Source organism: Hemicordylus capensis, chromosome 17 (assembly GCF_027244095.1).
Source record: "Hemicordylus capensis ecotype Gifberg chromosome 17, rHemCap1.1.pri, whole genome shotgun sequence".
Classification (NCBI taxonomy): domain Eukaryota; kingdom Metazoa; phylum Chordata; class Lepidosauria; order Squamata; family Cordylidae; genus Hemicordylus; species Hemicordylus capensis.
Genome location: NC_069673.1, coordinates 9,931,918 through 9,956,066, shown reverse-complemented (window position 1 = coordinate 9,956,066; position 24,149 = coordinate 9,931,918). Strand labels below are relative to the sequence as shown.

Here is a 24,149-nt window from a genome sequence, read left to right as displayed (position 1 = left end):
AGCCTTCCGCAGAGTGGGACTGCCAAGGAAGGGAAAGGGTTGGTCACAGGGCACTCACGTCGACCCTGCTGCGGCGCAACTGACTCAGTTCGGTCTTGGTCCTGCTCAGCTGGGTCTCCAGGTCCAGAATCTTAGACTGGGTGGTTCTTTCCCTCGAGGCGGCCCGGTCCCTCGTTTGCTCCAGCTGCAGGTCAACACGAGGCCAACTTGAGCAAAAGGAACTCCAAACCACTGGAAAGGGTGGGTGATTGGAATCCCCTCGTTTAACAACACAAGAGCAGCCTTGCTGGATCAGGCCCAAGGCCCATCTAGTCTAGCACAGGGATTCTCAGCGTGTGGGTCCCCAGATGTAATTGGACTTCAGCTCCCATAATTCCCAACCAAAGGCCACTGGGGCTGGGGATTATGGGAGCTGAAGTCCAATAACATCTGGGGACCCACACGTGGAGAAACCCTGGTCTAGCAGACCAAATGCCTCTGAGAAGCCCACAGGCAAGAGCTGAGTTCATGCTCTCTCTCCTGCTGTTGCTCTCCTGCAACTGGGATTCAGAGGCCTCTTGCCTCTGAGGCTGGAGGTGGCCTACAGCCACCAGACTAGTAGCCATCAATAGACCTGTCCACGATGGATTGGTCAAAGCTCCTTTTAAAGCCATCCAAGCTAATGACCATCACCAGAGAACACTGAAGTATATCCAATTTCCTCTTCCTTTACATGCGGAACTAAGAATCAACTGCATTTTATTGTTTATCTCATTTCTATATCACCCATCCAAAAATGGCTCAGGCTGGTTTGACAGGCAAAAACAAACCATTTAAAACATTAACGCAGAACGCACTGAAATATTATTTTAAAAACCAAGCTGAGACAGCAGGTCTTTTGCCTCTGATTTAGAGACTGAACAGCGTCAGGATGAAACCGTGCCGGAAAACCAGAAACAAGGAAAGATGTCAAAATTAACAGAGGAATTGTATTTGAGAGGTGGCAGGCAAAAATTAGAAACGTGTACTGAAAAGGTGGTGGAGATAACACGCTTTGGAGGAAGGAGAGGATTGAAACGCAAGAAATAAAAGCCCAAGAGGCAATCTCTCCCAAGGTTCTTCTCAAAGAGCTCCTGCAACTTATTTTTAAAGCCAGACGGAGAGGAACTCGGACTCACTCGGCAAGAAGAGAGTTATGATGAACTGAATGAGCTATACCAACCTGCCTCTTGGCATCGTCAATGGCCATTTCCAGCTGGCGGGCCAAGGAGCTGCACTCCCGGGTTTTCTCCTCGAGCCGCAGCTGGGACTGGTGGATGGACTCTTCCCTTTTGGCAATGACTTGGAGGAATTCTATGTTCTGACCGCTTGTGGCTTCAAGCTTCCTGAATCGCAACAGCAAGAGAAACACACGCCTATCACTTTGCCCCACCTGGATGAACAGGATTCTGCAGGCCGGGGTCTGAGCGAGCTGATTTCTCTGCACCACGGGTTCTCAACCTTGGGTCCACAGATGACGTCGGACTACGATTCCCATCATCTCCAGGCACAATGGCCAAATACCATTGTGGCTGGGGGCGATGGGCGTCGTAGTCCAACATGGGACCATAGCTCAGTGGAAGAGCATCTGCTTTACAAGCAGAAGGTCCGGGGTTCAATCCCTGGCAGCATCTCCAGGCAGGGCTGAGAAGGACGCCTGCCTGATACCTTGGAGAGCCGCTGCCAGTCAGTGTAGGCAATACTGAGCTAGATGGACCAAGGGTCTGACTCGGTAGAAGACAGTTTCCTGTGTCCCTAACATCATCTGGATGAGCAGACCCTATGCAGAGAGCAAAAATCCATACAGTACAAGTTCAGACTTCCCACCATACTTGACAAAACTCTTCCTTAGACTTCCTAACCTCTCTAGCTCTTCTAGCTTTAGGATCAGGTGCTTGTTCTCCTCCTGGGCCGACTGATATTTTTCTCTGGTCATCTCCATCTTGTCTCCCTGCAGCTCAATCTAAAAGGAAAAGAGGAAGAGGAAAAACAGAGTGTTTTTACAGAAGTCTGTTTTACAGAGGTCTGTGGTCATGAAGGGCCACATCAGGGACACTCTTCTTCTTCTTCATACTCCTCACTGCTTCAGGGCTTTCCAGGAACAGCAACTGAAGTGTGCAGAACATTCAACACAGCAATGGGAAAAGATCGCATGTCCAGGGCTTAAGTGGAGCCAGGGCTCATGGGGTTGAGCACGAACCCGTTTTCAGGAGGGCAGTCCACACCGTTGTCATTAGGGTGGGAGAAGCCTCCTACTCCGATTCGGGAGCATCCGGGTTTCCCAATTCGTGAGCTGGGCGCACTCCCGATTCGTGATTGTGCATTAGCTAAAAACAAGGGCAGAGGCGGGAGCTCCATCGCCAGTAAAGCCCCAGCTCAATAGGACAAGCACACCCTGCCAACTGAGCAAAGAGGCACCTTTTAAAAGTGGAGATTCTCTTCTATTTCGCGGGGGAGAGCAACTGGCCCTATCCAACCCCAGCACAGCATCCCTCCAGCAGCTGTGGCTGGTATCTTTTTTTCTTTTTAAGATTGTGAGCCCTTTGGGGAGAGGAAGCCATTTTATTAATTTATTTATATCTATGTCAACCACTCTGGGAACTTTTGTTGAAAAGCAGTATATAAATATCCGTCATATCTGTCACCAGATTCCATCCCCAGCTTCAGAACCAAGTAGGCGGGAAGACCATGCTGCCCAGATGGGGCTTGACAGACAATCCAGCTCCCCGCTTCTGACCCTGTTTTTATCTAATGCACAATCACGAATCGGGAATGAGCCCAGCTCCCAAATCGGGGTCAGAAACTTCTCCCACCCTAATGACTATGTTGTGAACGGTCCTAGGATCAGATTCAGGCCCTCGGGCATAGAGAGTGTGGCTACAGAAAGCCTTTTGAGCAGGATTTCATCGCCTCATCAGTGGGTGATACTGGCCAGTTTCCCAGCCGCCACCCCGGGCTTTTTAAATGAGGATGGAGACTCCTCTGATCAGAGGTGGGACCTGAAGGCAGGGCTGAGCCCTGGTGTCTTTCATTTCACACGTTAAGCTCTGTACATGTTCCTGCTTTTGCAGCTCGCCCAGGGACTATTTTGATTCAGGCCGACAGAGTTCCTCTCGAGTCCACACCACTGAGTGGTCAGCAACCTGCAAGCAAAGCGAAGCACACAGGTTGAGGCAAGCTGTACAGATGAAAAGTAATCACACACACACAGAGCTTCAGAACCAAGCTAAACGGTTCGTAGAGCCAAGCTGCAGAAAACCCTCCGATTGCCTCTCGTGTGGAACGCAGAGACTGGAACCGATCCATTATTCCCGTATTTACCTGAATGTAAGCCAACTGTGAATTTAAGGCACGCCCTTAAAAATACAGTTTAAATGCAGGTTATACCCGCCTTGACCCAAACAGAAAAGGACCCTGAATTTAAGACAGCCCCACAATTTCCGACAAGGGGAAAGCTAGTCTTGGCTTCAGGTAAATACAGTATACCTAGGGCTGGCACACACTCTACATAAAAGATTTGATAATTCTGGCATAAAACGGAAAAGCTCTATTTTCTGGGATCCAATTATAGCCCAGAAGACAACCTCGCACACATTTCTTGATTTCCGTTTCTAATGTGGAGGATTTTTGGCGTAGGGTTTAGGATCTGTTTTAGCCACGTTTGGCATGGTGGGAGAAAACGAAAGGCAAGAAGGCACGGAAATGAGGCCCGGCTAGCCAACTAGAGAGTGGGCTACAGGATGGGGAACGGTACATGCAGGGGCGCCTGGAGCTTGCTGGAGGCACCTCAGTTGCAGGGCCAGCAGCTGAAAGGGGCCACATAGCCCCTCGCTCGCTCCCCCCCACCAGCAGACGAGCGGAGAGCCAGTTCTCCCCTTTTCTCAGGGTAAGGGAGAGAAAGCGAGCTTTGCTTCCCGGCTGGGGAGGAGCAGTCAAGGGACCCTACCTCAGACTCCCAGCCGGGAAGTACTTCATCCGGAAGCTGGGTGCGAGAGGAAGACAGGATGCTGCCTTGGGAGAGGAGGGAGGGGGCATCATGACCAGGCCCCCAACCCTTCTGTCCCTTCTTGTCCAATGGTGGTGACGCTACTGTGCACAAGCACAAGCCGCTTAACCACCAAACTACCGTGATCACAGTTCTTTGTTCACACACTCAAGTCTGTGCACAAGGCACAATCGCAATTTGGAATGGGCATCCAATCCAGCATCCTAGCAGCCTCAGCTTGCTCGCTTTGCTCCCCGACCCCAAAGGAAGTTTTCAGTCCTCAAGGAGCAGACATCCAGAGCCAGCTGAGACCCTCGCTCCCCGTGCTACTAAAGAAAAGCCAAGTAAGACGCTGCAAAATGAGCCAACATGCAAACACTTAATTTTTTAATCAGGGTTTTCCTCCCCCTCCCAGAGTACACACAGCCCCTCCTGGCCTATGAAGTTCTCCCTCCTCAGTCATGAGGACTAGAAACTTATGCTGATGGGTGCAGAAGGCAGATTCCAAGCTCTGGGCATTCCAAATACCCAGAAGACACCCAGAACCTTGGCGACACCCCCATATGGATAAAAGGGAGTGCAAAAGGTGCTGGGGAGGAGGAGAGCCGATGAGCTTTAACTCATCGGCTATCTGATGAGAAGCAAGCGGAGGCGGCAGCAGAGATGGAAGCAAAGCAGCGAGCTGGAAGGAGGGGCGGAGGGGAGCACAAAAAGCACACACAGACATGCCGTGCATCCGTTTATTCTGCAGTGCAGCTGTTTTAATCATTTCAAAAAGAGACAAGACAAGAGAGAAAGAATGCACTTTCCTGGCGCCAGAGGCTCATTTCCCGGTTTTACTGGAGGTCCGTGTGGGCGGCTTCTGCCAGTCCCTTACCCGCTGACGGAGGTCGGTGATCATGGCCGAGAGGTCCATGTTCTTCTTCTCGTAGCTCTTCAGCTGATCCTGGCACTCGGCCAGCTTCGTCTCCGTGATCTTCAGGATCTCGGGGAGCTTCTCCAGCTCGGCCACCTGAGTCTGGAACTGCTTACGGGCCTGTGGGCGGAGAGGGCAAGACCGGTCACCGCTGCCGCCCACCTGGGAGTCTCAGTCAATCAGAGCGAGTGGTGGTGGGGCCCGCATATCTAGACTGATGCTCAGTTCGGTTGCTAAGACACCTGCCATGAACCGTGGAGATCACACGCTCTCTCTTCCCCTTGCATGTGGCAATTCTCCGCCCTTCTTAGTGACACAGGAAGCTGCCTTCTACTGAGTCAGACAACTGGTCCATCTAGCTCGGCATTGTCTACACAGACTGGCAGCGGCTTCTCCAAGGTATAGGCAGGAGTCTCTCTCAGCCCTATCTTGGAGATGCTGCCAGGGAGGGAACCTGGAACCTTCTGCATGCAAGCAGGCAGATGCTCTTCCCAGAGCGGAATCTCTTAACAGCACTCACACAGGTAGTCTCCCATTCAAATGCAAACCAGGGTGGACTCTGCTTAGCAAAGGGGAGACTTGGACGGACAGATACTTACATTTTCAATCTCCTTGGCCATTTCTTCTTTAAGTGCCTTGTTCTCTTTGTCACAAAGCTCCAGTTTCACGGTCACCTCGTCAGCTTCCATTCGGGTCTTCATCACCTGAGCACAAGAGAGTTTGCAGCAGTTACAGAAAGTTTGCAGAGGATGCCTAAAGTCTTTTTAGAGCAGCACTGCCCAGTTTCGGCCCTCTGTCTGTCATTGGACTACAGCTCCCATCATGTCCCGCCACAGTGGCCAACAGCCAGGAATGATGGGAGCTGTAGTCCAGCAACAGGTGGGGGGCCAAAGTTGTGGATCCTTGTTCTGGATTATAAAGAGAAACAGAGAAATCCGTTTTAGACTGATATGTAGCAGACAACCGAGTTTAGGTTGTACACTATTACGATCTAAATCAGGTTGTAATTTAGACTGAAATAATGAAATCCTAACAAGGAACCGTTTTCTCATTCTTTTTGGCATGTAAGCTACTTTGAGAACCTGCTTTGGGAAAGTGGCAAACATTTTGAATAGTAGGTCACATTCACACCTTCAGATACAATCGGGGTGCTCATAACTCCTGTTGTACCAAGACTAGCAAGAAGTGAGAAAGACACACACAGAGAGACCTCCGCTCCTCCCGCCATTTTGAATGATGATGATAGTAATAGATGATGATGATGAGATGATGATAATGAAATAACATAGGAACATAGGTAGCTGCCATATACTGAGTCAGACCAGTATATAGTCTATCTAGCTCAGTATTGTCTACCCAGACTGGCAGCAGCTTCTCCAAGGTTGCAGGCAGGAGTCTCTCTCGGCCCTCTCTTGGAGATGCTGCCAGGGAGGGGACTTAGAATCTAGATGCTCTTCCCAGAGCAGCTCCATCTCCTAAGGGGAATCTCTTCCAGTGCTCACACTTCTAGCCTCCCTTTCATATTCAGCCAGGGTGAACCCTGCTTAGCCAAGGGGACGAGTCATACTTGCTACCACAAGACCAACTCTCCTCTCCTAAAAGAGAGGAGGAGGAGGAGGAGGAGGAGGAGGAGGAGGAGGAGGAGGAGGAGGAGGAAAATATGAGCAAGCTGGAGAAGGCACTGGATTGCTGGTGTGCCTCCTTCACACATCCTAGGCCGATCTTGTCATAGAAATAGGCTCCATCCAATTTGCATTGAGCCCTGTCGACTGGGAGCAAGAGCCCAGCATAGCCCATCTTAAGAGGAGACCTTCCTATACTGGGACAGAAATAGGCTTACAAGGAGCCACAGAAACCCCAAAGACAGCTCCTCCCCAGTATGCAAAGCCAAAGGGCTCAGTACAATGATACACAGCACAGAATTACAGTTATAAGATGACGCAGGTGATGGTGGGGAGGGGGCAAGAGAAAACGGTGGCTTGCGGCGGGGTACCTGACTCTTGTAGGTTTCAATAAGCTCTTCATAGTTCTTGAGGGATGCTTTCAGGTGAGCTACTTCCTGCTGGGCCTTATTCAGCCTCTCCTCCACAGGGATCATGGCATTCTGGAGGAGTCACAAAACACACAGTGATTGTTAAGAAAGCACGGTTTTGTCATACACAAGGCAGAGAGTCCAACCACATGCCGGGGTGGGGGGGCGGGGGCGGGGGGCTGTGTAGAAAATCTGGATCTGGCCGAAGCTTCGCACGGGCCCCAATGAACAATTATGGAAACCGCCACTGGCTTTAGGGCCTTGCAGCAAAGACAGCTTGGGGTAATCCAGCCCTACTGACCTTCAGCCTATCGTTCTCCACTTTGAAAGAGGTGCTCTCCGTGGTCTGCCGGTGCAGTTTGTCCACCAGGGCGTCTCGGTCTTCCCGCATCTTGTCCTCCATGGTGTTCTGCTGCTCTAATAGGTCTGAAATACGGCTGCCATGCGGTAGGGAAAGCGAACAGTGAGCACACAGGAAGCGGCCTTATTTCGAGTCACACCAGGGGTCCGTCGTGCTCAGAATTGTCTGCACTGACTGGCAGCAGCTCTAGCGGATTTCAGACAAGGGTCTCTCCCAGGCCAACTTGGAGATGCTGCCAGGGACTGAACCTGGGACCGTCTGCATGCAAAGCAGAGGCTCTGTCTCTGAGCTACGGCCCCATCTCCAACCTATTGCCCCATCCTGGATTAAGTGAAGCACCTTTGGAAATCAATAAGGTTTAATGCTCCAGCCCTGCTTTTAACACCCCACACAGATGATGAGTGAGGGTATTCAAATAATTAGCAATCTGATTCATTTTTGTTTAGTTATAATGTATCCATTTTTGATCGGATGCATCACCTACTGAGGTATCCTCTTTCGATTCCGATCTATCACCTACTATTTATTGTGTTCCTTCTTGCTGGCCTCTGGCCATAATAAAGATTGGATTGGTATTCAAATGGGGGTCTTTCCAACCCCCACCTGGAGAGGTCAGGGACCAAACCTGGGACCTTCTGCATACGAGCCAGGCTCTTTGCCACTGAGCTACAGTCCTCCCCCCAAAATCTACAGGACGCTGCAGGAGCTGGTTCCTCTGGCCATTCCCAAAGAGGCCGTGCCACTCTCACCTGTTCAGCATCACTATCTCAACCTCCAGGTCGCTTTTGTCTTTCACCACTTGGTTGTAGCGGCTTCTCCAAGACTCCAAGGTGGCCAACGCCTCGGAAACATAGGTGTCCTGCCAAGCAAGGCAAGAGAAAGGAAGAACATGAGTGAAATCATTCTGGAGGAAGAACAGAACTGGTAGGCGACGTTGTTGACTTCAACTCCCAAAATCCCTATCTGCAATGGCCTTTGGCCATTGCAGTTGGGGATTATGGGAGTTGCAGTCACCATCTGGGATTCCCTGCTGCAGGGAACACCGCATGTAATGCTTTTTCAGAAGTAGTAACTCCCCACTTTGGGGGACACCCAGCACCACCATCACCTTTTCCGCGAGCTGGGCGTTCAGTTGATCGGCGTACTCCTCGCTGCGTTCTGCCCGCTCCTTCTGGGCACGGATGGCTTTCTTCAGGTTCTCCTTGTCCCGCTCGGCCTTGGCCTTCAGCTCCTTCAGCTGCTCCATGACGCCGTCCACTTCTGCCTTGTGCTGAGTAGACACCCGCTCTAGGTTCTGGAAGGAAGGCAAATTCACCGAGCGGTTGTGGCAGCTTCTGGCAGCCAAGGGCCCACTCCCATGAGCAACGCACCAAGTGGGATCCATTTAGATCCCAGTCTTCCTCCAAGGAGCCTAGAGCACTGTTCATGGTCACGTTTATCCTCGAAGCTGCCTTAAACCAAACCAGATCATCAGCCCATCCAGCTCAGTCTTGTCTACACTGACTGGCAGCGGCTTCTTCAAGCTTTCAGGCAGGAGACTTTCCCCGCTCTAGCTGGGAAGGCTGCCAGGGATGGAACCTGGCCCCCTCAGTATGTAAAGCAGGTGCTCTTCCAATGAGCTATGGCCCCTCCCAACAACCCTGTAAGCGGAGAGGGAAGTGACTGGCCCAGGGTCACCCACCGAGTAGCACGGCCGAATGGAGACTGGACCTCAGGTCTCCCTGACCCTAGTCCAACACTCCGTCAGTCTGCAGAGGGTTATCCCCCTCCGGCACCTTATCGTGCTGCCAAAGCACACCAGAGTGCTGCTCCCTCAAGATCACGGCTGCCTTACCCGGATCTGGATACCCAGGCGGTGGTTCTCCGCTTCTTTGTTGCGCAGCTGCGCCTGCAAATGGCCCCTCACAGCTTCCATAGATTTGGAGAGTTCCGACGCCGTCTTGGCTTGGTCCTGAAAGAGAGGAACGAGAGACACACACCCCACACTGGGACCGTGATGGAAAGCGAAGACAGAAGCGGGAGGCTGAAGAGAGACTAGCCTGGTCCTGGGGGGCTGCTCTTATGTTTGTATTCAGACACACATTCTCCACCCTGAAGGCAGGATGCCCCTCTCTCTCTTACTGCTACTCACCAGCAGAGAGTGGCTCAGGAAAGGCCTACCTTTTCTGTCCTCATCTGAACCATCAGATCGTCCACTTCCTTCTCTTTCTCTTGCAGCTTCTTCATCAATTGCTGCAACAAAGCACAGCCAAAGAAATCGGGGAGGCGCACAGAATAGAACAGAGCATGGTGTGCATGGGGTGGTGTCAGCTGGACCAAAGCACTGCGGCTCGGTGAACTAACTGGGCCTGGCAGGTGGGAACATCTGTTGCTGCTGCTTCAACAGCATCACTGGATGCCAGGCCAATTTGAGCACAGTTGCAAGTAGGCGTCTCCAACTGAGAGCGGAGGGCTATCACTCCTGCCTCCCCACGCTAGAGCTACGCTATCCCCTCTCCTATGAGCGGAGAGCTGGTCTGGTGGTAGCAAGCATGACTTGCCCTTTAGCTAAGCAGGGTCTTGCCCTGGTTGCATGTGAGTGGGAGACTTGATGTGTGTGAGCCTTGGAAGATATTCCCCTTAGGGGATGGGGTCACTCTGGGAAGAGCAGAAGGTCCCAAGTTCCCTCCCTGGCAGCATCTCCAAGATAGGGCTGAGAAAGACTCCTGCCTGCAACCTTGGAGAAGCCGCTACCAGTCTGTGGAGACAACACTGAGCTAGATGGGCCAATGGTCTGACTCAGCATATGGCAGCTTCCAATATTCCTATGAGGGTCGCCAGCTTGAAGCCGATGCATTCTCAGCAATGTGTTGGCAGCAGAAGGGGATGGAGGAGGGTGAAGCCCCTCCTCCTCTGCTCCTGATTGGCTGCTTGCCTGCCAGAGCTCAGTGTATCCCTCCCCTCAGCCGGATTACCAGACTCCTGAAATTTAGCACTGAGTACTCCCACTGAAATTCATGGGACAAGTATTTTTAATATTTGTATATTGCCCTTTCTCCAAAAAATGCCAGGGCAGTTAACAAGAAGAATGAAAGGCAGTCATAAAACTTCAATAATAACAAAATGCCAAAACAAAAACGCAGATACACTAGAGAGAGCACCGGGTGTCCACTCATGTCCCATTACTTTCAATAGGGTGCCGCCAGCTTGTCTGGTGATGACTCAAAGGCGGGGCCTTCTCTGTCCTTGGCCCAAGGCTGTGGGGTGCACTTCCTGCTGAGATTAGAACTGCTCCATCCCTGTTGGCTTTTAGGAAACAACTAAAGCCACATCTCTTCAGCCAAGCTTTTGCATGAGCTGGTGTTGTTATGGATATTTTAATCTGATTTTTATATGTTTTAACTGTTAAATTCTTGGTTTTGTTTTTTGCAGTAAACCACCTAGAGACTTGGGTAGTGGGCAGCATAAATTCTTTATTTTGTTTGTTTGTTTAAACATATTTGTATACCGCCCAAAACGCAACTTTCTGGGCGGTTTACAACAAAACAATAAAAACAACAATTTAAAATTCAAAAGGTTAAATACATACATACATACATAAGAAGACTCCTTATGAACAACTTAAGGTGAATGTGAACCAGGGATTGTAGTAGCTTTGTTTTCTGTACTGAATTTACCTGAATCTAAGACAAGGTTTTTTCCAAGTTCTTTAATGTTAGAAATCAGGGGGCTATCTTAAACTAAGAGCCCCTTTGGGGTAAATAGAGGTCTAAACTGTATTTAACTTCTATTTTTATAAGCGGCTCATCTTAAATTCAGAGTCGTCACCTACTGGGGTAAATATGGTACACACACACACACACACACACACACACACACACACACACACACACTGGGGTACCTGTGCTGGAGGTTTGCAACAGAAGAGGTTCACTTGTTTAAAAGGGCTGGGAACCCCTGGTTCAAAGCACTGATGTCGTCAGGAAAGACAGAGCCACTGGGAGCTCTGTGTGAGACTTACTGCTTTCTCCGCGTCAGAGTCTGCCAGCCTCTTCATCAGCAGTGCCTGTTGTTCCGTCAATTTCTGAGAATCTTTCTGTGGACAGAGAAAAACCAGAAAGCTTCGTGAAACGTTTCTTTCTAAAAAACCAAAAAAAAACCATAAGCACAGTTTTCTGCCTCACGTAACTCATCGCCACGAGCAGCAAACCGAGAATTAGGTGAAAGATTCAGCATGGCAGAATTAAGAGCATAATAGCTGGGACGGGCACAGAACATCTGAGCCTCTAGTCGCCTGCTCCGCCGCCACCAACCACCTGCCCACCGCCGCCATTTCCCCTGCCGCCATTCTCTCTCCCACCCCCACCCCCTGCCCGGCTTCTTCCTCCCACTGCCCGCTGTCCTGCCCACCCGCCTGCCAACACTGCCTTCTTCCCCAGCCACCGGCACCACCATTTTGCCCGCCTGTCCTCCTGCCCGTCCCCCGCCGTTTTGCCTGCCCATGCGGCATGCAGCCTGCCGCCATTCTGTCCTCCAGCTCGCCGCAGTTTTCCTTTGGCCGCCGCCGCCACCGCCATTTTTCAGTCCCCCACCCCGTCCCGTGGCTAGCCTATCTGGCAGCTCTCCAAACTCTCGCGAGAGCTGCCACGCATGGGAATAGTCACGGGTATGCCTTCGAGAATCAAATAGATAGATAGAAGGGAAATCATTATTGTTAATGGCTGACTAACTTTACTTCAGGAAGTCCCACTGAAATGAAAAGGATAAGCTAGGCAAGCCTAACTTATCCTTTTAATTTCAATGGGACTTCTTTGAATAGCGGGAGGAGAGCTGGTCTTGTGGGAACAAGCATAGATTGTCCCTTTTGCTAAGCAGGATCTGCCCTGGTTTGCATTTGGATGGGAGACCACACATGAGCCCTGTAAGATATTCCTCTCAGGGGATGGGGCCGCTTTGGGAAGAGAACTCAGAAGGTTCCAAGTTCCCTCCCTGGCGTCTCCAAGATAGGGCTGGGAGAGATTGCTGCCTGCAACCTTGGAGAAGCCGCTGCCAGTCTGGGTCGACAATACAGAGCGAGATGGACCCAGGGCCTGACTCTGTAGGAGGCAGCTTCCTACGGAAAAATCAATAAATGGGCAGCCATGTTCATCCCATTTGGATCCAACCCTTAGACAACAGTGATCCAGCACTAAAGAGGAAGAACATTTCAGCCCCAGGTCCCAGTCATGACTTCCTAAAAGGCTCCCTTTCCTGGAGTGGGAGAGTTCCCAGCTCCTCACCTCTCGGCTGTGTTGTTCTCTAAGCAGGTCCCGGAGTGTCCGGTTGGTCTCTTCAAAAGTATTCAGCTTCTGCAACAGCAGCTCTTTCTGCCTGGTCAGTGTGTTGATGTCTGAGACAGTCATGTGTTTCTCCTGGGGGCGGGGGGCGTGGAGAGGAGAGGGAGAGAGAAGAGAACCAAGCGGCTATCAGCTTTGCTCTCCAACGGCCCGGCTTCCAGCCACAGCACGGGCCCAACAAGGCTTTATTAGTCACACAAGTAATTGCTCCAGGGCAATTCAAGATGGCAAGAAGACGGCCACAGCGCCTCTGCAGGTGCAGATCAACAAAAGATTGCCCATGACTCAGTCCCCTCGCACCTAAGCACCTTATGATCCCAAGCTCACCTACCGCGAGTTCTGAAATTACCAGGGCTACGACTCATGATTAATCATGATTAAATTATTAAACCAATGCGGCCCACTCAAGCAGCACCCCTAACTAGTTGGTGAGCAAACACTCAACAGGTTGTGATTATTTTCTAATATAGATTATTAAAGGGCTATATATCCATCCCAAGTCCCACAATAATGGGTTCAGCTTAGATTCAGGGAGGACAGGTCTATCAATGGCTACTAGCCTGAGGGCTATAGGCCACCTCCAACCTCAGAGGCACGATGCTTCTGAATACTGGTTGCAGGGGAGTAGCAGCAGGAGAGAGGGCCTGCACATGCCTCTTGCCTGTGGGCTCCCCAGAGGCATCTGGTGGGCCACTGTCCAGGATGCTGGACTAGATAGGCCTTCTTGGGCCTGATCCAGCAGGGCTGTTCTTATGTTCTTAAGACAGCCCCAAAAATGACAAGCTGCACAAGGAAAGACCAACCAGCTATGAATCTCACCCATCCTACCAATTCCCCTCCACAGTGGGGTATCTGCCACTTGTGGAGAGAACGTGTCTCTTCGAGAAAGAAGAGACTTAATTTGGCATCCTGCAGGAACTGCAGCGCCTCCCGTAACAAGCGCCTGCTCCTTGTCCTCCGGGAAGCTCCAACCACCACTTCCGAAAGCCAGAGTCCTCCCCGTGGGCACGTACAGATTTGAGTTTGCCAATGGTCTCCTTCAGGGCCTGGATCTGCTTGGCTGCCGCCGCTCCATCCAGCTCTGCCTCCACCAGCTTGGACATCAAACACTCCTTCTCATGTTGCAGGTGCCGCTTCTGCAGTCTGGAAAAGAAGAACGGGCTCATCCTCTGGGGGAGCTTCAAGGAGGGACCCCCAGCCAGACCTTGATCCAGCTGAGATTTGGGCCTGGACCACAAATGCAGCAGGAGGGGGGGCGCGGGGGGAGCAGAATGGGCTGGACCACTTTAGGCTGCAGGGAGGAAAGCACATGTCACCTGCACCTCTGTATTCATCTGTACCTCTGTATTCTAATTATGCATCTTTTAAATTATATTGTAAACTGCTTCGAGATTATTTTAATGTAAAGCAGCATATAAATTGAATGTGTTTTTGTACTCTGGTCTATGACCATAATAAAGACTGGATAAACTGAATGTATTTATGAATGAATGAATGAATAAATAAATGTCTATTTTAACTATCATGGCTGTAAAAACTTCCTTTGACATTTGAGAACTCCCTGCAAACAGAAAACTAGTGTGCCAGAGAGAAAGCTAGGCTAGTGCTTCCTTTATGTAAGTGCTTTGTACTTGTAAGGAGAAGATTTTTTTTTTAAGGACATTTAATTTTTTTAAAACAACGCATTTTTACCCACCCTGCCTAGCACCCAGGGTGTGTTTTGCCTTGAAACTATAGGTAAAAAGCCATTTTGTTTCCCATGCCTTCCCAACCTACTCTTGCAAAACCTCCACCACTGAAGGAGAAAGACTATATAGTGGTCCTCCCTCCGTTCCAGTTCACTTAGAGCTGGTTTCAGATGCCACTAAAGTCCCATGCACATGTTGGTTCAAAGCACACAAAATCAATTTATGCACCAACAGATCTACGTGCAAGTACAATTATCCACACATTATGTTCTGTACATGCACAGTAGTACGCTTTCTATCTGTGTGCTGCCTTGGAGGGGGCCTGAATCCAGGTTCACTTTCTAATGAACCCATGTAAAGTCACACACATAAGCACGCACAAGCACACAGAGACCTACACACACACACACACACACCATACTGTCTGAACAGGGCTCAAGCTGTAGGATTACTAATTACCATAACTGGCAAAACCGTTCCCTTTTTAGGGAGCTTCCAAATCTGGAAGAAGAAAGGAGAGCTGGTCTTGCCTCTGCTAAGCAGGGTCGGCCCTGGTTCCCATTTGGATGGGTGTCTACATATGTGTACTGTCTGCTGTAAAGTATTCATTCCCCTGAAAGGATGGGGCCGTAGCTCAGGGGAAGAGCGTCTGCCTGCATGCAGAAGGTCGCAGTTCAATCCCTGGCAGCATCTCCAGGTAGGGCTGGGGGAAGGACTCCTCCCAGGCTGAAACCCTGCAGAGCCGCTGCCAGTCAGTGTAGACCAGGGGTTCTCAACCTTGGGTCCCCAGATGTTGGTGGACGCCCATAACCCCCAACCACAATGGCATTTGGCCATTATGGCTAGGGATTATGGGAGTTGAAGTCCAGCAACATCTAGAGTTGAAGTCCACCAACATCTTCAACTCCCATAATCCCTAGCCATAATGGCCAAATGCCATTGTGGTTGGGGGTTATGGGCGTTCACCAACATCTGGGGACCCAAGGTTGAGAACCCCTGGTGTAGACAACGCTGAGCTAGATCAACCAAGGGTCTGACTCGGTCTAAGGCCGCTTCCGGCATTCCTGGAATGGTCTCCCGGCCCTTCGGACCACACATCAGGGCTTCCCACAGGGATGTGACATGAGCTCCTGCCCAACCCCACCCCTGACAAAGGGAAAGGTCAAAAAGCTTAATTACAGGCTCAGATCTTTCTCCTCCTTCATACGTTCAATGTTGCGCCGGAGGACGGTGTTCTCGTGTTCCGTCTCTACCAGCTCCTGAGTGACCTCCTCCAGCTCTTCCTTGTGCTCGTCCAGGAGGCGCTTCGCCACACACCCTTCTCGCTTGGGCATCTTGACTTGAGGGCATATCAATTGGTTCTGCAGACAAAGCCATTAATGCACCAGCCGCTGGCAAGAGAGCCTCAGGACACGGACGCAGGATGGCTGTGGCAATCCTCCAGACTTGGGACCTTTTCAGAGCACGCGCACACCCCCTACACCAGGCCTGCTCCACTTTGCCCCCCCCCAGCTGTTTTTTGGACTACAACTCCCATAAGCCCCAGCCACAGTGCCCAATAGCTGGGGATTATGGGAGTTGTAGGCCATCTGCAGGAGGGCCAAAGTGGAGCAGCCCTGCACTACACTTTCTACCGGGTGCAGTGTCCCCTCTAACAGGGATTCCCAGATGTTGTTGACTACAACTCCCAGGATCCCTAGCCTTGGGCCACTGCAGCTGGGAATGCTGGGAATTGTAGTCAACACCCTGACTGGGAGGACCAGCTGAACCCCAACAGCTTCTGTGTTCTCCCGCTACTTTCAGATTCATCCTTTATTTCCCTTTTGTTCTGGATAGTTTGCAAAGTGCTACATGAGTCACAATCAGCTCTGTCCGTTTCCATAATGGTCGAAAATGGGGCTTGACAAATCCCAGACCCCCCAGGGAGCCTAGAAATCTAACCATGGCATCTCGACTCGGATCTTCAGAGGGCCGAGTTGTCGAATGAAATCTTCATTTGTCCCAGACAGTTGCTGCCCCTGTCTTTAGTATGTGACTTGAGAAGGGGACAAAGGGTAGCCCATTTACCTACCCAGCCCACAATGTCCATCACGAAGTCTAATAATGGTTTGTGTCATGCCCAATTTTATCTCGTTTTGATTGCAGAGCTTTGGGGACAGGGAAGCATCTTGTTTATTATGCATTGTCCTAGGTAAACGGCTTTGAGCACTTTGCTGAAAAGCGGGATATATAAATATTTGTGTCGATGTACCCAAAGTAAATGTCCTGAGTATATTTCCCACCCCCTCTTATTTTTACTGGAGCAGACATCTACAAATCCACTGGCCAGCTCACCAGCGGTGAGTGCCGCCAGCCCTCTGGCGAGCAGGACATCCAGCCCCACACAGCTCTCCTCCCCAGAGGTCTCCTCCCCACTGCCATTCGTGAGACGGTCACAACCGCAGGAAACCCTTTTGAGCAACAGGCTCAAAAATTACCACCTCCATCTCCCAGGGCAAATGAGAGAAGACCTGCTTCTCTCCTAAGCCCGCTGCCTACATGCCAGAAAAGGATCTAAGGGGACAGAGAGGATTGGCGGTGACCATAACAGCTGGCTAGGAAGCCGAGCCTACATTTGTGGACCCCTGAATTGGAGCCTTTTGAAAAGATATAAATGGGGATCCATGAGGATCTGGGAGATCTGTAGGCGCAAACATGTGAAGAACCCCAGGCCTAATCCAGCAAAGGGGTCCACCTGTTCTTAATAAACTGTGGGAACACAGACACTTTACAGCAAGGGAAATACAATATCCACTGCGCCTTTAAAAAGGGTGTTGTAAATCGGAGCAGGGAACAAGCCCAATTCAACTGAAACAGCCTCACCTCGTTCTTCAGCGTTCCCACCACATTCAACAAGCTGTCGATCTTCTTCTCATACTTGTTCATTTTGCAGTGAATGGCGTCTTCCTCGTCTGTCGAGAGATCACTCAGGCGGAGCACTGACAGTAATTTCTCAGAATCCGGAGGGGTGATTTCCAGGCGATGGGTTGGTCCCTGGTCAAGGACGAGACAGGGGTGGCAATCAGGAAAGGGTTAGAAACCCCAAAGAGCTAGAGAGACCTAGCTACAGGCGGCAGAATGCGGAGGAGGGCAAGATCACACCGAGCCAGGAAGTAAAGAGGGGAGAAGATATCGGGTTAGGAACACAGGAAGCTGCTTTCTACCAAGTGAGAGCCTCGGTTCGTCTAGCTCAACACTGTCTACTCCAGAGCTGCTCAACTTCGGCCCACCTGAAGATCTTGACCTGCAACTCTCATAATCCCTGGCTTTTGGCCACTGTGGCTGGGGATTATGGGAGATGTCGTTCAAAAGCGGCTGGGGGGGGCAAGGTTGAGCAGGCCTGGTCTACCCTGACTGGCAGCAGCTCTCCAAGGCTTCGGACAGGAGTCTTTCCCAGCCCTACTTGGAGATGCTGCCAGGGATTGAACCTGGGACCTTCTGCATGCAAAGCAGCTGCTATGGGAGGAGAGCTGGTCTTCTGGTAGCAAGCATGAATTGTCCGCTTTCCTAAGAAGGGTCTGCCCTGGTTTGCATTGGGAAGGGGGACTACATTTGTGAGCACTATTCCCTGTAGGGGACGGGGCTGCTCTGGGAAGAGCACCTGCCTGCTTGCATGCAGAAGGTCCCAAGTTCCCTCCCTGGCTTCTCTCCAGAAAGGGCTGAGAGAGACTCCTGCCTGCAACCTTGGAGAAGCTGCTGCCAGTCTGTCTAGACCCGGCCTGCTCAACTTAGGCCTCCCAGGTGTTTTTGGACTACAACTCCCATAATCCCCAGCCAAAGTGGCCAAGAGCCAGGGATTATGGGAGTTGTAGGCCAACATGTGCAGGAGGGCCAAAGCTGAGCAGCCCTGGTCTATAAAAGGAGAGGAGAGCTGGTCTTGTGGTAGCAAGCATGGCTTGTCCCCTTAGCTAAGCAGGGTCCACCCTGGTTGCATATGAATGGGAGACTACAGGTGTGAGCACTATAAGATATTCCCCTTAGGGGATGGAGCCGCAGAAGGTTCCGAGTTCCCTCCCTGGCAGCATCTCCAAGATAGGGCTGAGAGAGACTCTTGCCTGTAACAATGCAGAAGCCGCAGCCAGTCTGTGAAGACAATATTGAGCTATATAGCCCAACGGTATGACTCAGTATATGGCAGCTTCCTATGCTAAACTGTTCTCAATACACATACTGGTGGTCAGAGGAGAGTATAAAACTGGGTCAGGCCACCTTAGCGCCCCAGCTGAATTCCAACTCTACCTCCCACACCCCCAGCCACAATGGAGAGCCAGAACTGGCTGCTACTGGTATAAAACAACTCAGCCTAACTTAAAAACCAAGTCCCAGGAAGAAGCCCAGCTATCCACAGAGCTGTGTTTGTGAGGACAGCTGCATGGGCAAGATGTGGAAACGGTGGGGATGGAGGTGAGGAGTAAGGCAAGTTCTTTGAGTGTAGAAAATCAGGGTACAGCAATAGAAAAAGGCAAACACAGGATAATTCATTCATTCATTCGATTTCTATACTGCCCTTCCAAAAATGGCTCAGGGCGGTTTACACAAAGAAATAATAAATAAATAAGATTCAAAGTATACAGTATAAATAAATAAGATTCAAAGTATACAAGATTCAAAGTATTCAAAGAGTCCACATACCGTACTCCAGTCTGTAGTAACAAAGTTAATTAAGATTGCTAGGTACCAGGGGTTTGTGCAGAGAACTTAACATGGGCACAAAAACCATTACTTTATATCACATAAGAACATCCCTGCTGGATCAGGCCCAAGGCCCATCTAGTCCAGCATCCTGCTTCACACAGTGGCCCAGCAGATGCCTCTGGGAAGCCCACAAGCAGGAGATGAAGGCATCCCCTCTCTCCTGCTGTTATTCCCCTGCAACTGGTATTCAGAGGCATCCTGCCTCGGAGGCTGGAGGTGGCCTATATCCACCAGACTAGAAGCCATTTATAGACCTCTCCGCTATGAATTTGCCTAAGCCCCTTTAAAAGACATCCAAGCTACTGGCCACCGCCACATCTTGTGGCAGAGAATTCCACAAGTTAATTATGCGCAGTCCATTCTCCCCATGTGATCGCATCGAGTTAAAAGCAGGCCTCAGACTCACGAGTTGAGAGACGGCCCTCTGCACAGCTAGGTGTGAGAGAACGACATTCAAGGAGTATTTCTCAGCTGAGTTGTTCCCTACCACCCTGAACTCCCTACACCAAGGGAGTTCCAGAAGAGCCAGCATGGAATAAAAACCAAGCCGGAATGAGATCTGGGAGGTTATAGCCACTCTTATAATGAACTGCCCAATACAAGCGACTAAAGACGAAGCTAATCCACACACATTCCTTCTTACCAGACTTCCTTCCTTTCCTCACAATGAATTTCCAAGAGAAGAACACTATACCCCATCCCACACACGTGTATTTCACCACAGCATCGTGTGCCGTCCCCTCAACTTTGCCCTGACATTCGCAAACCTAGGCACCCAAACTGCCACGCTGTCACAATGTCCTTTTGCGCTCTTCAAACCCAAGTGCTCGGCTGAAACAAACGGGCCAATTGTGATTAGTACAAGTGTTCTGGCTAGTTGTTCCGGTTTCCTTGCTGTGGGTGGGGCTTAAGGGCTGAGAGGGAGGAACTTGACTAAGGGCACCGAGCGGGTCTGTGGCAGAGGCGAGATTTAAAGCCAGCGACTTCTTGGTCTGTAGCTCAGCCGCTCCATTCCATGCAGACAACCTTGAATACGCAAAATGTTTGGGGCTCTTTTTAAAAAGCTCAAGGCCTGTCTTTCACCGAGTACAAACCCAGAGGCAAGGAGCAAGAACGGTGGGGCCCGGAACCAGCTGCGAAGGAAGCGGCGCCTGTCTTACCTCCCACTTGTAAGTTGACTCTCTGCAAGGTGTTTTGCCAGGGGGCATCCAGGGGACTTTGGTTTTCACTCGGACACTTCGGCGCACATTCACGATATCCCCTTTCATTTTCTGCTTGTGCTTTTGCTGGTGGGGCAGGGGGAGAGGAGGACAGAGAACAAGAACACACCAAGTTAGTCGCGCAAGACCCCGGCTGCGATCATTTGCGGGAGGGGAAAGGGTTGCAAGGGGACCCAGATCACCCCGAGAAACAGTACCACGGAAAAAGCGTCACGCTCTACATCACAGTGCAGTCTCAGTAACCACTCCCAGGAAAAAGAAATATAGGTACCACATAACCCAGAGAGTAAGGGGCCTTACTGAGAGCAGCTTTGTTCTGTGTTGGCCAGGGGCATTGTGACATCACCCCTGGCTTATGATGCAGGGAGGGGCCTTGGCTAGCCTGTGAAGATTAGAGCTGTGGGGAGCAGGGGGGGGCAGGAAATGGGCAGGCCGAGGCTGCCACCGATGGGTCATGTGGCCCTCGATCTCGCAACCTCCTCCTGCAGGTTGGGCTGTGGTACGTCCCTGGACTTGGTGGAGTGACGACTACTGCTAGAAGCCTGCCGGCCAGAACAGCAGAGGGTGGGAAAGCCACACGCAATTCTCTTCATATACTAGGCTGCAGAAATACATTCGGTAGGAAGAATGTCCTGTGTGATTCGAGGCAACGGCGGTCTCGTTGCGTCTGCAATAACTTGTTGGTCTTTTATTTATTTAATTACATTTATGCTCCCCTCTTCCTGCAATAAGCCCAGGGCAGTGCAGCTGGTTCTGTTTATCCTGTGAGGCCGCTGAGGGCAAGAAATAAGTGACCGGCCCAGAGTCACTGGAAAAATACAAGCTTTCCTCAGCAAAAACAAGGCTGCCTGGCGCATGGCACGAGGGGATCTGGTCCTTATCCAGAGTCACAAACAATCCCATGGAAAAGGAAGAAGGATATTGTCGCAATTTGCCTGCATGACCACGCACATCTGCATCCTAGAGCAGGGTTTCTTAACCTTGGCCCCCCAGATGTTGTTGGACTACAACTCCCAGAATCCCCAGACATGGCCTTTGTGGCTGGGAATTCTGGGAGTTGTAGTCCAACAACATCTGGGGGCCCCAGGTTAAGAAACCCTCTCCTAAGGGCACTCCCCAACACAGGCTCAGACTCATCATTGATCAGAGAGCAACCTTTGTAGCAGCCGAGTCAGGAAAAATCATTGCACAGAATGTTTCACACAGGATATAACGGCCCTTACTGAACATCATCCAACTGGAAACAGAGGGGAGGAGGGTATTCCTTCCTGCTGCCCCCACCCCCCAAATGACATAAACATCCAAATAATAAATTTCACCCAGCTGGTTTCTCCTAAAGCTGACATTAAAACCGTCCATTGCTCTATGAAACATATGGAATACTTACCTTTATGACACCAAGGAAGGACAGCACCGTTTAACTTCGTAACTACCCCCAAATAAGTAATCCATAATAATGAGGAGGCTGTAGATGCATAGAGCCACGTACTTTTAAGCATCTTTAAAGGGTCGGAGATCAGCCACAAAGCATTGCTCTGCGTACAGAAGGTCCCAAGTTCAACCCCAGACATCTGCAGGTCAGGCTGAGAAAGACTCCTGCCTGAAACCCTGGAAAGCCACTGCCTGTCCGTGCAGACAGCACTGAGCTGGAAAGGCCAATGGCTTGACTCGGTAGAAGGCAGCTCCCTAGGTTCTTATGCTGGTGACCATTCAGTCTAAGTACTACTAAAAGGAATGGGACAACTTAGTCATGACCAGGGCTGCAGAAACCCACTAGTCTACTAGTCCGCGACGAGTGAAACACGATGCCTGACGAGTGGAAAAAGGTCCTGCTGTACAATGTACCAACAAAGCTTGACGAGTAAAATAGTTTGTCTGGCTGATAAAGGGAGTCAACCTTTCTTCACCTCTGGCCATGGCTAACAAGTCTCACTAATTTCAGTGGAACTTAATTACGATTGAGTTAGTCTCCATCCTGTTCAGCGCCCACGATCCAACCAAAACGGACGGCAACTACAGCTTTGACCCTACACAGTGCTACTAGGGCCCACAGCTTAGTGACAGAGCATCTGCTTGAAGTGCAGAAGATCCCAGGTTCAATCCCTGGCAGCAGCTCCAGGTAGGGCTGAGAAAACTTCCTGTCCAGGAGCCCTGGAGAGCTGCTGCCAGTCAGAGTAGACAATACTGAGCTGGATGGACCAAGGGTCTAGCTCAGTAGGTGGCAGCTTCCCATGTTCCTTGCAAATCCCCTTGAATTCAACACTTAGGATTGTTAAAGCAGCAGGACCTGAAGTGACCTGTGGCAAGCGTTCCCTCTAACAGGAATTCCCAGATATTGTTGACTACAACTCCCAGAATCCCCAAATAAAAGCCATTGCAGCTGGGGATTCTGGGAGTTGTAGTCAACAACATCTGGGAATCTCTGTTAGAGGGAACACTGGCTGTGACTAACTTCTTCCACTAGTTTTAATTAAACATAGCTACAACTAACCTCAGCTGTATCAGGGCCAATAAACAGAGTTACTTGGGCAGATCTGAGAGAGTTAATTAAGAATTTTAGATGTTCCCTAGTTAATCTTTTTTTTTTAACACATTTGTTTAAAAATTTATTTTCAGCACATCCCTTGTGTCAATTATCTGGATTGTAAGCCCCTCGGGGCAGGGACCCATTCCCTCAGACAGCATGTCAAAGTTCCCCAGAGATTCGCAAGTTTCGAACACGGGCACACAGACATGGATCAGAGAAAAGAGCAAACAGGAAAATGTAGCCCGGAGACCGGACTAGAAGCAATACAGTGCAATAAACTTAAAAGTAAACCATGCCATGCACGTTTGTTACGGGCGATCAACAACTCTCGCAAGCGCAAATGTCTGGATCGGCAGTGAATACACTGAAAGCAGCAACATCGTAGCATTTTAACCTGCCAGTTGTCGGCCGACACACTCCCGCGACGGGAATGGACCTTGAGTTTCCGCTGGGGCTTCTGAGGGCTTCCGCTCATCCGGCATCGCCCCGAGAAACACCCAGCTGCACTCTCATACCTGGGGCTTTGCGGGCGGAGGCGTTTTCTGGCCCTTTTTAATATGGACATGGACTGGGGTATTCTCATCCACATGGACGTGCAACGGGGGAGTTGTGGAGCGGTTCTTCATGGTTCTTCTCCCACAAGCGGGAAAGGGCAAGGGGGGGAAAGGACCTGTGGATAAGTAGACCGGAGATAACAACAGTTCCACATGCCCGAGTCAAAAAAGCACCTGCTCTTTCTTGAAGGGTGGCGGGTGAAGAAAACAAGAACTGCAGCTCAGAGAGGGGGCCAATGTACGCAGGCAGAGTCGACACGTGGTATAGTCCTTCCCGGACTACAACCCTCCCAAGAAGAAAACGAAAAATCCTTCTCAATGTGCTAGTGGGCAAGGAAGGTCAACGTAAGACAGCGTTCAAACACCGTCTTCCACCGCCTGCAACCTGAAGGGGTATAGGCTGGCAAGGACTGTACCACGTGCTAGTTCTGCATGATCTAACACGCCCTAATTTAGATGATCGCTACCAGCACACGCATCACCCAGCTCACCCTCAGTTCAGATTACAAAAACTCTGGAATATAAATAGCCCTTATTTGGGGTGGTTTGATGTAAATATTATTTCTACATAGGAGTGTTTGCCCAGTGAAACAGACAGACCTTTATAGGAAATGCTGACATCTTAAAATCTACTTCACTACTTAGGTAACATCTAATCCATGTGTAAAGACCCGCTTTCCCACCCCCAACACCGCTTAGTTTTGGTCATCAGAGATACCCTACGAAAATACTAAGTTCCCAGCATGCAGGTTCCCTCCCGCCCGCCCCGCTCAGGCATCAAAACCTTCGTCCAAGACAG

The 24,149-nt window shown here is 50.5% G+C and overlaps 1 protein-coding gene and 1 long non-coding RNA gene across 7 annotated transcripts in view; one reads left to right on the top strand and one right to left on the bottom strand.

Annotated features, from left to right (window-relative positions):
• Positions 1–24,149, bottom strand: part of ODF2 (outer dense fiber of sperm tails 2) — a 35,457-nt gene that overhangs the window by 1,631 nt on the left and 9,677 nt on the right. For 3 of the 6 annotated variants that reach the window (XM_053282404.1, XM_053282405.1, XM_053282401.1), the window contains 17 exons: positions 20,210–20,335; positions 17,178–17,348; positions 15,495–15,676; positions 13,641–13,770; positions 12,571–12,702; positions 11,313–11,387; positions 9,473–9,544; positions 9,147–9,263; positions 8,421–8,606; positions 8,062–8,171; positions 7,253–7,388; positions 6,913–7,023; positions 5,519–5,623; positions 4,881–5,039; positions 1,881–1,981; positions 1,202–1,364; positions 59–184 (listed from right to left, as the gene is read on the bottom strand). In XM_053282404.1, the coding sequence (XP_053138379.1) occupies positions 59–184; positions 1,202–1,364; positions 1,881–1,981; positions 4,881–5,039; positions 5,519–5,623; positions 6,913–7,023; positions 7,253–7,388; positions 8,062–8,171; positions 8,421–8,606; positions 9,147–9,263; positions 9,473–9,544; positions 11,313–11,387; positions 12,571–12,702; positions 13,641–13,770; positions 15,495–15,676; positions 17,178–17,348; positions 20,210–20,335 (2,202 nt within the window). Of the gene's footprint in view, positions 1–58; positions 185–1,201; positions 1,365–1,880; positions 1,982–4,880; positions 5,040–5,518; positions 5,624–6,912; positions 7,024–7,252; positions 7,389–8,061; positions 8,172–8,420; positions 8,607–9,146; positions 9,264–9,472; positions 9,545–11,312; positions 11,388–12,570; positions 12,703–13,640; positions 13,771–15,494; positions 15,677–17,177; positions 17,349–20,209; positions 20,336–20,466; positions 20,598–23,311; positions 23,467–24,149 lie in introns of those variants that run through there. The other 3 variants (XM_053282403.1, XM_053282407.1, XM_053282406.1) reach the window with 3 other exon arrangements.
• On the top strand, positions 20,662–24,006 carry LOC128339021 (uncharacterized). Its single transcript, XR_008312801.1, has 2 exons — positions 20,662–20,887; positions 22,886–24,006. It is a non-coding gene; the product is annotated as an uncharacterized LOC128339021 (long non-coding RNA).